The sequence below is a fragment of the Armigeres subalbatus genome, unplaced genomic scaffold, assembly GCF_024139115.2.
Source record: "Armigeres subalbatus isolate Guangzhou_Male unplaced genomic scaffold, GZ_Asu_2 Contig1411, whole genome shotgun sequence".
NCBI lineage: Eukaryota > Metazoa > Arthropoda > Insecta > Diptera > Culicidae > Armigeres > Armigeres subalbatus.
Window position 1 is genome coordinate 287722 of NW_026942190.1, and position 15453 is coordinate 303174.

A 15453-nucleotide genomic window follows, 5' to 3' on the forward strand; every position below is an offset into this window, starting at 1 on the left:
TGTACATAATCTACCTAACCTACATAACCTACCTCCACACCATGCCCGTTTTCTCGGTGATCCTTCCTTAATCGATGCCTTCAAAATAGAGAATATTTGCACCAAATTTGGTTGAAATCGTTACTACAAACATTTAATCAAAATGATGTACTACTTGTCTCCGAAAGGCTCATATTGAATAGGGGAGAACGGTCCAAAATGCACCCCTGGGGCAAAATGGCCTCACTCATAAAATCACTCATATAATCTGTTGTAGTACATTTATGAACGAATATTACCATTAGGGGAAGGTGGGTAGACTTTATCCCCGGGGAGACTTGATCACCCCCTGTTTTTTCGAGAACTAAAGTAGTTTTGTTCTAGCGTATTTTTTAGTATAGATCCTCTAGACAAATGGCCTTTATGTGATGAGTTATTTTTTGGATTGACAACCTTATTTATTCTGCAGGGCGGTTTGTATATTTTGACCTTCCTAAAGATTTTTTTATTGGCCAAGCAAAATTTGAACAACTTTTCATAACAATGACCAAATACTTTCGTTTTTTCACAGCACAAAGCCATAAATATGCTTAATGATCTGCACTGATGAAAATGTCAACACTCCATCAAAGTTTTAGGATATTTGGATTTGAAGTTATTACCTCAATATGGGGACACTTGATCCCCCATTAGTCATCCATATAAAAATTTGGCGAAAAAATTCAAAAAATATAAATCTGTTCTCAGGCTTCTAATATTTTGTAAATTTGACAGATTTGATGAAGGGTTGTCAGGAAAAATTATTTATTGCCTAGATGTCATAGAATGGGGATCAAGTCTCCCCAAATTTTAAAATTGCTTGTGCTGTCGAATTCTACAACAAAAATACTTCATGTATAACCACAGCAATTCGAAAATCCCACGTATTTTGAAGGAAAAATATTTAAAAAAAACTGAGGGCACCTTTCTAATTTTATCAAAGCAAGTTCCTGGGGAGGGATCAATTTCTCCCGAATATTTGAAAAGTTGATTTTTGAAATAAAAAGTCGATTGTGTATCAATAACAACAATAATTTAAGGACTGTCATACATCAGTAAAGTTCAATACTATATTTCTTAGAGAATCTGTGTGGAAATCGCGTATGTTTATTTATTTTTGGCTGTGATACATAGGAAATCAGAAAAGGGATCAAGTCTACCCAGTCTCCCTACAATTCATAATTATTTATCCATCATTAAGCTCCATTGGAAAACTTTAGCAAAATCCCTCCATATTTACTCAAATTTAACGATTTGCTATTCTTCCACCACATCCGTAAGATTTGTAGTTCAATCCATTAACAAACAACCATGCGTTCACATGCAATTGAGTCATTTTAAACCACCATTCGGGCGTTTTGCCCCAGGCCTATTTTTAAAACATTGTTTAAATGCCATAGAAAGTCATGAAAACCTTATTGTTTTGAATAGGAGATCATTGTGAAATGTAGCTGGGTTTGTAAGTTTTGACCCTATACGTTGAAATGGTTGGGTATTTTTGTTTATATGGGCGAAAACATCGAAAAAGCTCAAGGGGTGAATTTTGGACCGTTCTCCTCTATAAGCTACAAAATCCAAAAAATATTTTCCCGTGAGATGTCGGAAATTCGTATGGCTGTATCGGCCATTAAATTTCTATTGAATTCGCGCCATGCCTCAGATCATTATCAGCCTCTTCACCATCACTGTTGTTGCCGCTTATCGTTGGACTTAGGCACAGTCATTAAACTTCAAACAGCACGTGCCAACGAACGTCGCTGTATGTCGATCTTTTATCGATGATCGATTCGGATAGATAATTTAGCAATTTTGCACCAAATTTGGCAGTAGTTTGCTCACTTTGTGTTTGAGGTGGGTACCGAAACGACAAGCAATTATATATCTCAATTCATTTTTTGCTACTGGCGGCGAGATGCATTAACAGCATTATTTCGAACCGTTTGGTTTGTGTCAGCATCGGAGAAATGCCGCACTTACTGACCACATACCTACTTCTAATGTAGATGAAAATTTCCGAATGGGTTATTACATATTTCGCGCACAATACACAACGTGAGTATTATTTGAGAAAAAATACAAAAAAAATAGATTATTTGTTTTAATTCCATATAAAAGAATCTTGATTGAAGGTCATTAAGTTGATCACAACTGTTGAGAGAATAGTAGAAAGATCATTTTTTTGTAAATGAATTTTATTTTGACTTAATCATTTTGATTTATCACTTTTTAGGTGAAACTATTCTAAATCTTAACGAATCAAGAGGCTTATTTTGTTTGTTGCCCATGAGCCATTGAACATGGTTCGCTGTAGACACGGACATTGTTCGTTCATAAAGTAGGTATTTATGGATTGTCGGTATTTTTCGACGGTTTAATTGGCTCAGATTGGAACAGGGCGGAATACCCTGGAGGTACAAAGCAGCAATGTTCGGAATGTAGTCGTCGCCGACGGACGGTTCAAAGTCGTTGATGCTTGCGTCGCCGTTGAACTTAATCGTTTGTGCTCAATAATTAGGCTGCAACTTTGTTGAACATTACGTACATAAGCTACTAATATGGTTTCTCTAGACAGTACGACTGGACTGCGACGACTGGTACGTGAGATTATGCTTTCAAATGAAAATTGAATGATTCAAGTACTAACAGTAAGCAGCAAGTTGTGAAACGGTTCATAAACTAGTTTTCGGATGTTGAATGCTGTGTTAGATCGCATCGCAGTTAATGTTGCTGCCTGCGGTAGCGAGAAGGTGAACATATTCAATCTTCCATTCACGAGTAGATATGCATTTGCTCTTATAGAAAATAATTTGTTAGTTCTTGTTTCTTGTTCTCAGTTACCATAAGACCACCAGTTAGTACCACCACTTTCTAACTTCACAGATATGTACGTATTTCGACCCCAAAAGTAAGATCATATTACTGTTCATGTCAAAATGCTTACCTGTAAAGTGATAAAATAAAATGATAGAATTAAATGGAATAGTACTAACTCGGCTTATTACAAATGAATCGTTCTTATGGATGGCAAGTGAACGGATTTCAATTTGTATTCAAGTCAAGCCATTTGCTCATTCCGTTCGCCTTGTCTAAAATATTAGATTATTGTAGTTCCAAAAAATTGTGAAAAAATGTGTGTCTTGCGATCGCGTAACGGCTGGTACAAATACCTACTTGAAAAAAAAGTCTTTACTTCTGTGATGATCCATTCGAACTGCTCTTGTCGACACCTGAATGAAAATAAATCCACATCTTCACCTCCCTCTTGAGCCCCAGCAGCCCTCTTGAGCCCCAGCAGTGAATGCCATCGATTGATCGAAAACAAACGCCAAGTTGGAAAACCCGGAAAGTGTATCACTGTGTCATGTCTCGTATCGTGTCCAACTGACTGCTACTGCGAGTCCAATTGGCGCTGAATTGCCCATTGCACACCAGCCTGTGTGGAGGCCTCTATAATTAAAACCGGGCCCTAGGGTTTCGCCACCCAATCATGGTAACCTGTTTGTGTCCGCAATCGCATTGCTATCGTTGTGTTGATAGCGCCATCCATTGCGTTACTTTGTTGCATTGTGGTCAATTCGAACTCATTGACCGAAGATGAACTTCAGTTGTTTTCAAACCTCTTTGCAGATGGGACGGAATATAAATATACGGAAACGATTACGGCAATACGCCCTCTAGAATGTGTAAACTAGGTTCTTCTGGCATGAGTTCGAACACTGCAGTGCGTCTCTTGTAAACAGTTCCGAAACTAAATTCAAAGTCGATTTCAACGGTTACCGTGAAATAGGTTTACAGCCAATAATCTGCCAACAGTAAATTCCCGTCAGGTATATTTATTTAGTCGAGAGCCCCCTACGGAGGAATAACAATAAAACTGAATCCCATTGAGATAAGATTAACACGCGTGGACAAAATCCCTACCGAATCACAACAACCAAAAACACCTAACACTAATCAAACCTCGTGCATTTTTGCCTCTTTTTCCCGTTTCAGTTCGATTCCTACACGCGGTCCCTCCAGATAGACCCCTGCGGGGGTAACTTTCGGTTGGTGGTGGACGGCCAGCTCCCCCTGCGGCAGTGTCTCCACCCGGAAGCCGGTGCCAAAGATATTCAGCTACCCGCGTACTACTGGCGATTTGGCGACCTGCGCAAGGAGTATGCACGCTGCAAGGCCGGCGATCTGGCTCGGGCCCTGGTGCCGGTGGCCGACAGTGCCAAGCTGCACACGATGCCCCGGGTGCCGGCAGTGCTCGCCTCGGTGGCCGAAATTATGCAAGGTGAGTGATGTGCGAATGGGTTTGGCGGGGTGGGATGGGTCATCCTCGCAGTATTTAGATGAGGGCAAAAGTCTTACGTTTCGAAGACGTTTTATGAGGACAGCAAAATAAAATTTGCATGAAGGATTAGAATTTTTCATTAAAAATAATAGAAAATTAACTATAAAGTAATGAGGGTAGAAGCAATTAATCTATATAAAATTTCCCTGAATAATGCAAAAAATCCATAAACATCGAAGAATTTTAACTAGAGACAAAGACATATATGTTCTTTAAAAAGTGAAAATTGCAATTATAAAAAAAGAATTTTCAATGAAAACAATACAAAATTTCTATAAATAAATCAATATTAGGGGAAGAGGTTCAGTTATGAGCACCTTTTTTGTTTTTTTTTGTTCATAACTTTGGCCCTAGTTGTTATGTCGACATTTTTTGTATTTGTTATTGTTATGACGACATTTGTACATTTGGAATACTAGCGAATAAATTAGCTTGATTTCGTAGATTTCGAACATTTTATGGACTACTAGGGTATCTGTTCCATTATTAATAACATGCTCCTATATCAATAACGTTCGAAAAACAGGCAATTTAGGCATAATTTGTGTCGTGTTTTGTTGTTTTCCGGCGTGCTTACTGCTGGAAAAATTCACAAAAATGAGAAATAAAACAATTAGTGCACCAATTCTTTGTTTTCGAATGGTGTTGATTTGGGTACATGGTATGAATTCAAGGAGCAGTTCCCCTAGTTGATCGTACCCGACCTTGCTCGGGTTGTATTTTTTGCATTCTAACAACTGTCAATTGGTAAGTTCAATGCAGCATTGCATTTTTTGTGCGATCCTATTGGGTTTTCTCCCAACTCGCCCTACTTTTGTATTTCTAAAATTTTCGGTCCCTCCGTTATGAGTTGTATTGCCTCAAAGGAAATGCAAACTCATTTTTGTATATAGAGATTTCGCAACTTTGACAGTTTTGGACTTTTCAATTTTGAAATTCGGTTGGCGCATGGAAATGGAGTAGAATTCATGCAATCACCCAGATCTGAGAATATTAGCCATGACGATCTAAAATAATTCAGACTATTCTAGCTAGCAGTGATAATGACTTTATCGCGAATTTTGGAAATAATGAAAACTGTCATATGAGAAAGAAAAGAGCACTTTAGGTAGTTGAGTTTCATTGTATTCATTGATTTACATTTAGGGTGGCTGTGCCAGTAATAGTGGTGTACCAGTAATAGTAGAAACACGATTTTTGATGGATTTTGTTCATTTTGAATTTTACAAATTACTTCATAGCATAGCGCTTCATTAAAAAGGTGAACGTGTGCGAAAAAGTTTACAAATTTTAAGTTATCATTTTTCCTTAATTTTTTGGCTCCTCTGCACCAATAATAGTGAAGCGTTTCTATAATAGTGAATCCCATTAGAAACCAATGGGATCCACTATTATAGAAACCAAACAGAAGCTGGCTAGTACCACTATTACTTATCCATGTATCAGTTATTGGAGGAAGCGATTTTGATAAGAAAACAATATTATGAAGGATCAACAATATTTTTCCTGAAAAGTAGAGAAGAACAGCTTTCTGCCAATATATTAACATCACAGGAAACGTATTCCTGTCAATTGTTATGAATTAACCCTTAAAGGCGCAAGGCGATTTTTTTAGAAATCGTCGGAAATATTTTTACCGTAAATAACCATGGAAATCATGAACAATAAACGTATTTTCGGTTTGTTGTTTTAAAACAACATTGCGCATTTAAGGGTTAAACAATCTGGACCAGTCACTAATACCAATATTACCGGTACACCGACCCTATTGCATTCATTTATGTACACCACTGTCAAAAAATCAAGGGAACGAACCGATGGTTTTTTTAAATAAATTCAGAAGACAATGCCCGATTGGATAAATTTTTAATAATAAACATAACCATATCTAATCCTCTGTCGAATGCAACTTATTGCGCGTTAATCAGCCAATGCTTAGTATCAAAATGTGTGTATACAATAGTTATACATGTCTAAAACCAGAGAAAAAAATGATAAACTTCATTATTTCAATCAATTACTATGTCAAAATACAGTAATATCCCGATTTTATCGCCCCCTGGAGAATTTTGAAATGATAAAATAGGAAATGTGACAAAATCGAAATTTTTTTCAGTTTTTTAATTTGTTTTGCAATTATGAATCAGTTTATAACTTGGAAAGGAAAAATGCGTAATTTCTTCTCGAAAAGGTTTACAAAACTCTTGACAATAAACCTTCATAATAAACCACGAAAATAACAGAATCGGATAGGCTGCCCCTACAGAAAAATGGTGATTCTCGCTTTGTTTTCGCTCCTTTCGTGTTGGTTACTGCACAAATGTGTAGAACAAGATGAAATGCATCAGCATCATCAGAGCCAATGCTTCCCGAATTTGGAGCTTTCTAAAAGAAATTTATCATGGGGTAGCATCCCGGATCAGTTCTCTATCATGACAGATTGCGATAAAAGTTTCTCTTACTTCTTACGTAATATGTGTACGGCCCCTTACTTTTTTGTTTTTTTTTCATTTGCGCCTGCGCCGGGAATTGGACCCTGCCGGTAATACCATCGCATCGGTAACGCTATGAATATTTTTTTAAATTTTAATCTTATGAATGCTGTTGAGCAGATTTGTCAACTTTTCAAGATCGGAGCATCATTTTTTCATACATGCTCTCTAATGCATGGCGTCACACTACTTCTATACTGTCGTTATTGGAAAAAACGAACAGTGGGTAATGTCTGTGACATAACCGCTAAGTGGACGTAGGACTTGACTTGACCATGCCTTTAAGATACATAATATGTCCAAATTTCTCACATCAACTATTTTGGATAAATAATCGGCGTTGCATACCATTCCTTGGCAAAATCTTCTCATCAAACCGACACAGAAATCAAATCTACCTCGAACAAGAAACATAAAAAAAAAAATTCAGGAAGTATCTGTCCGGTCACGAAATATTAGCCTCGACAGTGGCAACCTTCCCACTGAAGGACTGCCTGAAATAAACCACAAGTTGGCTCAGCAGGGGATGTAGACTGTATCTCAGCCCTTCCACTGAAGAGACTTCTAATCCGTGCGATAGCGACTAAAGGAGAACATTATTTTTAACTCTTAGAGCCTTGAAAAAGGCTATTTGCTTCGGCTAAGTGCAAAAAGTAAAAAAACGATCTTTTCAAATAACCGCGATTTTCTAGTGATGGTATAAAAAAGACTGAGCGAGCGAATGCACTTTTCTTTTATACCTTATTTTGAATCTTCTCTCTCTTGGTGGGCCAATCTGCTAGTGTCTTGTATCCCGCTTCTTTTTCAGCCAATCATCATCAACGCGTTCGAGAAGGGCTTCTTCTTTTTTACGCTTGTTGCTCGCTGCTGGCGTCTATTTCCTAACGGGACTTTTCGCTAGATACAGGCCAATAAGCCGGGCAAGCGAGCTTAGAATTGCAGTTCAGGTGGGAAGTTTTGACGCTATTTATGAAAATCACGCATAAAATTTTATTTCTAGAATATTGGATTTGGCACCCAAGTACAATTTCTATCCCGAAGGGTATTGAAAGCATTGATATTGATCTCTATTATTGGCTCTCTGAAGAACCGTTTGTTTTCTGGACATACATGCTGCATCATGTGGCTTTTCTTCAGCCTGTCTCGGCTCAGCACCGATGCCGGCCGGTCTCGGCTCGACTCTGCTGCTGCTGCCGGTATCTGCTCAGCATTGCTGCTTTTCGGGTCTGTAGGGTGGACTGCTGATGTACTGGCTAGGTTTCGGCTGATGATGGTCGCTTCGATGGTGTCCAGCCGAAAAAGCGGTCGGTGCAGACTTCATTCCCTGCTAAAAGGTGTGAGTGCTGTTCAATCGATGATGCGGTTGCTTCGCTTGTCCCGTTCAGAATGAAAGGAAAAAAAACGCGTTGCGCTATTTTATGGCTTCTCGGCAGACCCCGCGGCTGCTCATTCGCTGGTGTCTGCACCAATCAGAACGTGGTAATGGAATGATGCAAGAATTATGCGGTACCCATATTTATAGGTTCCCTTGATCTCAATGTTTTTCATTGAAAACAGTTTCATGCCTATTGAAACAAGTTTTTCGGGTCTTATCAAGCATGGACATGGAAGGCATACTTGACATCTGTCGATTGAGGGGCTTACCGCAGAAATTCGTCCACTGAGACGTACGCTATTAACGTTTAAAATCTTTCAACACAGCGTAACGCGGTCGATTTGAATATTTTGAAATGACACCCGGTATAGTAAAGAGAGACGTAATGGAACGTACACACGGTCAAGCAGTTTGACCAACATTGACTCCACCTCTCGTTTATTCAAACATCCATCAAGTTTTACCAACAGCGGCACGAACAATCAATTTATTCGACCAACAATATCACACACGAACGACCGAAGCGCCAACTTGAGCACCAACAATCAAAAAATATATGGGAGTTTGTGCAACTTCACTACAAATGCTCAAACATGTTCGGCGAACCTTGACTCCACCCCCGGTAACTCAAACCAAAATCAAACCGTTTTAATTTTTTCCAACCGGGTCGCCAACTGTCAAATGGTTGGTCGAACAACTTCACACACGTTCAAACAAAGCAGCAAGTCCTACGTCAAAAAATCAAATCCTTACTATTGAGAGCCTGAATGACAAACAATACAGGCTCTGGAAACGACATTTCTGCTTCATGGCGGTTTCATAATAGCTCATGACATAAATCATTTGATTCATTAAGCTGAGCCTGTATAATCAATACCATTCCGCAACACTAGTTTTAGTCCACTCGTGAAGGAAATTATTGCATGCTTCGACATCTTGATGCGATTTGGGACCTCGGGGTGACGCTTAGCTCCATAATTGGTCCAGTTATTAATTACTGGTCCAAGTCCAACGGCAGATTTCGATGTAGGCATACAAGGCCTCTTGAGTCTGAACTTAACCGACCTAATGCGTCCAGATTTAGCGCTCTGGATATATACAGGGAGAAACATCAATCGTTATAAAAGATACTAAGAAAAAGCAGCGGGAAGATTTTTTTTCACAATCGGCAGCTGAACTGTGGAAAAAAGACGGAAAAAAGGGCTCTTCCCTAGCACTATTTCGGACCCTCCCCTCCGGAAGTCTCCGATGCACTGAGGGGCGATTCAAATATGATGTCCACTACTTTTTGAGATTTTTAGACCCTCCTTCTATCATGCTTTTTTGTATACCTAGTATATGTGCTGTCACAAAATCTTAGACCTCTTCCCCCCTTGATCGCCTTGTACAGAAGCAGCTACAAATCCTCAGGTTCAAACGTAATAGTGTACCGCTCTGACTCAAATTCCGAACACTCGCTTTCAAATGGCTTTATTCGTGTAATTCTCTCCATATGATCCTGAATTCATTTGTAATCTTGATCATCAGAATAGAAAACCGATGGAATTTTTCAGTTTTAGGGTGCCAAAACGCCAGTGTTCGAAATATAAGTCATGTTCGGGATTTGAGCCAAAAAGGTACCTATTGCTGAAGAAATGTTCGCCATCTGTAAGATCGCGGTTTCTGGACTTGATAAATGGAACCTGACGCGACCGTCCCACTAAGGGGAATTCTCATACAAATGGGTAGTCAAACATATTTTTCCAATAAATACTGTTTCTATGCAACATGTTATGTGAAGGAACAATTAAGAACTTTTTTTTAACCATTTAAGGCCATCGTTTTCACCTCAAAACAATTTACTCGCGAATATTTTTTGTTTTTCAATTTTTGTCTTTCTTGTACAACAAAGTTGTACCGTGAGGCTATCATTCCACTTCGGGAACGAACTTTTTATAGAAGCCTCGGATAGTAATATAACAATTGACTTAGCTTGATGTTCTGAGAAAATGACTGTCTGTCCGTGTGTATGTGTGTGCACAAAAGCTAAGAAAAATATTAGACAACTTTTCATATAGTAATCCTTAACCGAATTTCTCTTAACAAGTTTTATTCGACAGGGGACAAAGCCTAGTTAATCACTATTTATTTGATGACGATCGACCGTTGCGTTTAAAAGTTACAAAGAAAATGGTACATTGAACCATATTAGCACCATATAAGGTCTTGGCTAAATGCCTTCTTGTAATAATGATGTCCATTTTCCAATCATTACGAGGTATAGATAATATAAACCAAAATTCCCAAGAAAACTTTGATTGAAGCTTTCTCGTAAAAGTGCAAATATGCGCTAGCAAATAATTCAGTATTAGGCGATACTACCCCCAACGAAAACAAATCTGACAATTATTGTATAAAATCTTTTTATACAGCTTTTCATACAGATATTGTATGATACAAATCAGTAAGATTTCAATACAACGAATGTATTAAAAACTTCCGAAATTGAATATTAAAAATTATTATACGGTTTCATGGCATGGCATACATGAGGCATGTCTAAAATAGGTTCATTTTTCAACCGAACATATTTTAGACATATCTTCTTTAAAGTTCTAGATCTCTTAAATTTTTGTTTTATCAATTATTTGTTTCTCTAATATCATACCATTCATAAATTACTCATACACGCAAAAAAATATTGCAGCCGAAACTACCATTCCGAGGGTTATTTAAGAATATGCACCGACGATTTTCAGCAGCTAATAAAACCCGTTTGATTTTACCATGCGCGCAGTAAAAATCAACTGTGGCCCATGCGGAATGTTGTCACATGAACTGAAACAGTGGTAAATTTCTCTGAAACCATGGTAAAATTTACTGAAATTTCATGGTAGTTTTAAAAACAGAGCGTAGTCTACAAAATAGTAGTTTTTACTACGGAATTTGTTTCTGTGTACCGGATTTATAAAATACCGTTTATTGATATAAGCCCTGCCAAAATGTTTATTAAACCAACATGTAACTGTTTTCATTATTTCCATACAAGAATAGAATCCATGACAAGAACCAATCTTTGCTAGAGCTCTCCGTCCGTGATGCTTGCCCATGCAACAGAATTCCGCGTTCTACGAATATGTTTCGTTTGGAACAAGAATGTGCAAGCAGCAAGGAAGAACCGGGCTACTACTATCCCCACTACTATCAATGACGCAAATGGAACAGATCTGGCAAACTACATAAAAAATATAACAGGGAAGGATTCAATAATTACAATACCCTTACCTGGTAGATATTGCTCTAAGCTTTTAAGTGCTTATAAAAACGTCTTTAAGGATGAAAATGCCGAAAATGCTGGAGATCACTAATTTAATCTAATAGTAACATAACTTTGCAAGCAATACAAAATTATTCGAGTGGTCCAAAATATGTTCAATAGGTGGTCCAAAATTAAATCTAAAATATCTTCAGAATTTATGATAGTTTGGTTCTTTCGGTGGAATTTACAACATTTTTATCCTACCTAGCATTCACCACTTTTTAGTTGCATAGGGAATTGATCAAGCATTATTACAATGTCAAACTTTTGTTCGAAAAATTGTTAAAAAAGTGGTCCAAAATACCTTCCTTACCCTATATTCTCGTACACTTTTCCATCTCGTCGTAGTGTTGAAGTTAGTTGTAAGCGCGGCAGCCTAGCGTTTGTTTAATCGAAAATGGCGTTAAAAATTAATATAAAATGGAAGTGATACAGAATGTCGTTAGAGAATATGTACGGAAAGGACGGTTTCGGAAAAGCCGAGGCGTCTTCTCATACATTGAATTTGGTCCAAAACTGCAGAACGGCTTCCCACTTCACCAGATGTAAATGAAATTTGAAAATTCAAATATATCTCTATTAGTTCTATTTAGTATTATATTATTTGCAGTGTTACTTATGCCTAGGGTGGCCATATGGAATTTTCACAAAGGAGGACATTTTACCAAAATCATGACAAAAAGGAGGACATTCTGTTGAAGAGGCATTCCACGGGGGCATGTCAGTCGATCCTGAGCGACCATTTCGAAAATATTTGAAACTCTGCACAGTTTTTCAATTTCATCTAAATCGTCATTTTTCGATATCAAATCTTCATATTGAGTCACGACTAACTTTTCAAAAGGGTGTATGTGAAAATGGTTCAAAAATATTTAAAAAGCTGCACAGCAAAAACGGAATGTTCGATTGTTATGATTTTTTCAGCAAAGTTAGACAACTAAATGGTGATTCTTAAAAAATGTGCACAGTAAAAAAAATTTTTTTGCCTTTAAAAATATCATTTTGTCACAAAAACTCAAATATCTCAAAACCCTATCTTTTTTCGAACGTAATTTTTTAGGGAAAACGGTCCATTATATTAGCTATCTACCATAAAAATTTGGTGATGGTAAACTAATAAACAAAAAGTTATGACATTTCAAACATTTCACAATTTTCACATTTAGTAAAAAAATTTTTCCTGTGTAAGTTATTTCGAGAATTGCAGTTTGATGCAGATTTTATTGTTAAGGGACGTGATTTCAACAAGTTGTTTTCATGATATTTTGATTTAATTATTCATAGCATCTATAAGAAACTTAGACACGATCCAGTGTTGTGATCAAAAGTATTGATAGTGTCATAATTTTCATTGCACGTGACTGGCGAAAAATTCTTTTAATAGTGTTGAAACCTGTTGATAATAACGTTGATAGAAACATATCAGAAATGTTATTTTTAAGACAAAAGCTGCAAAATCAAAGATTTATATACACGTGTACGTCTATAGTTTACCTGCAAAAATATACCGCTTAGAGAATAGACTTTATGATCGGGAGGAAACGGGTATCTCCAACAACAACAAATGCATGATAGGTACATACCATGACAATGCTCACGAAAAAGCAAAAAATTACTACTACTAAGGTTGTTAAAGATCTTATAGTAATTTTTTTCTTCAGTCAAGCAAATGACACCAAACTAGTCAGTAAAAACTTAAAAGTGATTTTGTTTATTGAAATATTACGAACAACATGAGTAGCCGCTTTCTCAACTGTTGTAGGCCGTTTGATGGAAAAAAGTGTTCAAAAGAGTTACGAAATCTCACCGAAAGCACCATAGATAAACTGAAAGCGACTGGTTATGCTCCAATGTCCACATTGAATACAAATTTACGCATTTGCACGTCCTGCCGTCTAAACGTTGACAAAAGAGCAATCTGTATATCATCGATTGAGCAGAGCGCAGGAAGTTCGAAAACGACAGCAACTGAGGAATTGCCAGATGTATCGACAACAACTGAGGAATTACCAGAAGTATTAAGTGCTGAGAGCCTTGCCACCGTACCATCAGCGAAATCTGTTTCAACAAATCAATCGGAAGATGAGTGTATCCAAAAGGTCAACATCGAACGCTTTAACGAGGGCATAGCTGGGATAAAAGTGACTCCGATTAAATGGAGTAAGATGGACTACGTTTATTACCCGAAGAAAAAATACCGTGAAATAAACGAAGCTGTACGAAGAAACCTCTTCAAATTAGGACCTGATGATGTGGAAAATACAGACTACGATGAGGTAATTATAAATATGAAGGAAAGGTTCTCGAATGCAGCCACGACAAGGAAAGAAAAATTATTGATTTTGTCGATGCTGCCAAGTTCGTGGTCTATTCAGGATGCCATTGATGAGTTCAAAACCAATAGAAATACAGTAAAAGAGGCAAAACAATTGAAGAATAACTGTCTTTCAACCAAAAATACTAGGTCTAGTACTGCATTAACAGATGAGACAAAAGAAATAGTAGTTCAATATTTTGAAGATGATGAAGTAAGTCGAGCTATGCCTGGTCAAAAAGATTATGTATCAGTAAAAAAGATGGAAAGCGTCAAGCAATCCAAAAACGATTAATGATGACGACTTTGAAAGAAGCGTACACACGCTTCAAGGAAATTCACGATAATATTAAAATAGGTTTTTCCTCATTTGCAAGCCTTCGGCCAAGGCAATGTAAGCTTCTTTCCAATTCAGGAACACATAATGTGTGTGTGTGCACAACCCATGAGAATATTAATCTTATTTCCATAGTTTGAAAAGAATCAATTTAACAAAGGATATTAAAATGTTAACTGGTAGTCTTTTGTGTGAAAATACAACATCAAATTGCTATCTACGATCTTGTTCGGATTGTCCAGATTCTTCATCATTGGAAAATACTTTATTCGCTGAGTTTGAAGAAAAATATATTGATCAGTTATCATTTGAGCAATGGGTGACCATGGATAGGTGTGACATAGAAACTATTGTAAAACCTGTAGATGAGTTTGTGTCATATTTTTGCTTGAAATTAGAAAGTTTAATCCCTCACGATTTCATTAAAACAGAACAATCCAGCTTTTTAAAAAATACGAAAAATACATTACAAAATGGTGAATTTTTAGTCATTTGTGATTTTTCTGAAAATTACAGCTTTGTATCGCAAGATGAAGTGCAGTCCCATCACTGGAACGTACAACAAGCTACAATTCATCCATTCGTTATTTATTTTAATGGAAGTACGCAAATTGAACACTTAAGTTTTATTATAATTTCCGAAGATTTAAGACACGATTCAGTATCCGTAAACTTGTTCATTGATGAAATGAAATGATTAACTTTTTAAGCGTTGATAAGCATAAAGAAGTCAAAAGATATATTTCATGTCTGATGGAGCATCGTCGCAGTACAAAAATCGTAAGAATTTTTCGAGCCTATGTCAATTTAAATCAATGTACGGAATTGATGCAGAATGGCATTTTTTGCTACATCACATGGCAAAGGTCCTTGTGATGCTATTGAAGGAACAATAAAGCGCATGGCCATAAGAGCAAGTTTAGCCAAAGAACGTGAGCATCCAATTAAAACTGCGAAAGAACTTTTGATTGGGCAAATCGTAGAAAAGAAAAAGATTTAACCAAATTATCATTTTGTTTTACTACTACTGAAGAGTACGAAATAAAGGCTTCAGAGCTCATCGAGCAATTTAATAACGCGAAAACGATCCAAGGAACCCAAAAATTTCACTGTTTCATTCCATTGTCGGAAAATAAAATTAAAGCAAAACTATACTCAAACTGTGCTGATAATAATTCAAAAGTGTTCGATATTTAAAAAAATTTGAATAAAAATAAATAAAAAATAAGTATTAATAAACTGTTTTCATGATATCATAACCCATACCAAAATTCAAACCC

The 15453-nt window shown here is 37.0% G+C and overlaps 1 protein-coding gene across 3 annotated transcripts in view; it reads left to right on the forward strand.

Moving 5' to 3' along the window:
- The window catches only part of LOC134202793 (RNA-binding protein fusilli-like), a 301692-nt gene that overhangs the window by 201028 nt on the left and 85211 nt on the right, over positions 1 to 15453 (forward strand). For all 3 annotated transcript variants that reach the window (XM_062677787.1, XM_062677789.1, XM_062677788.1), the window contains one exon: positions 4012 to 4297. In XM_062677787.1, coding sequence (XP_062533771.1) covers positions 4012 to 4297 — 286 coding nt within the window. The remainder of the gene's footprint in view (positions 1 to 4011; positions 4298 to 15453) is intronic.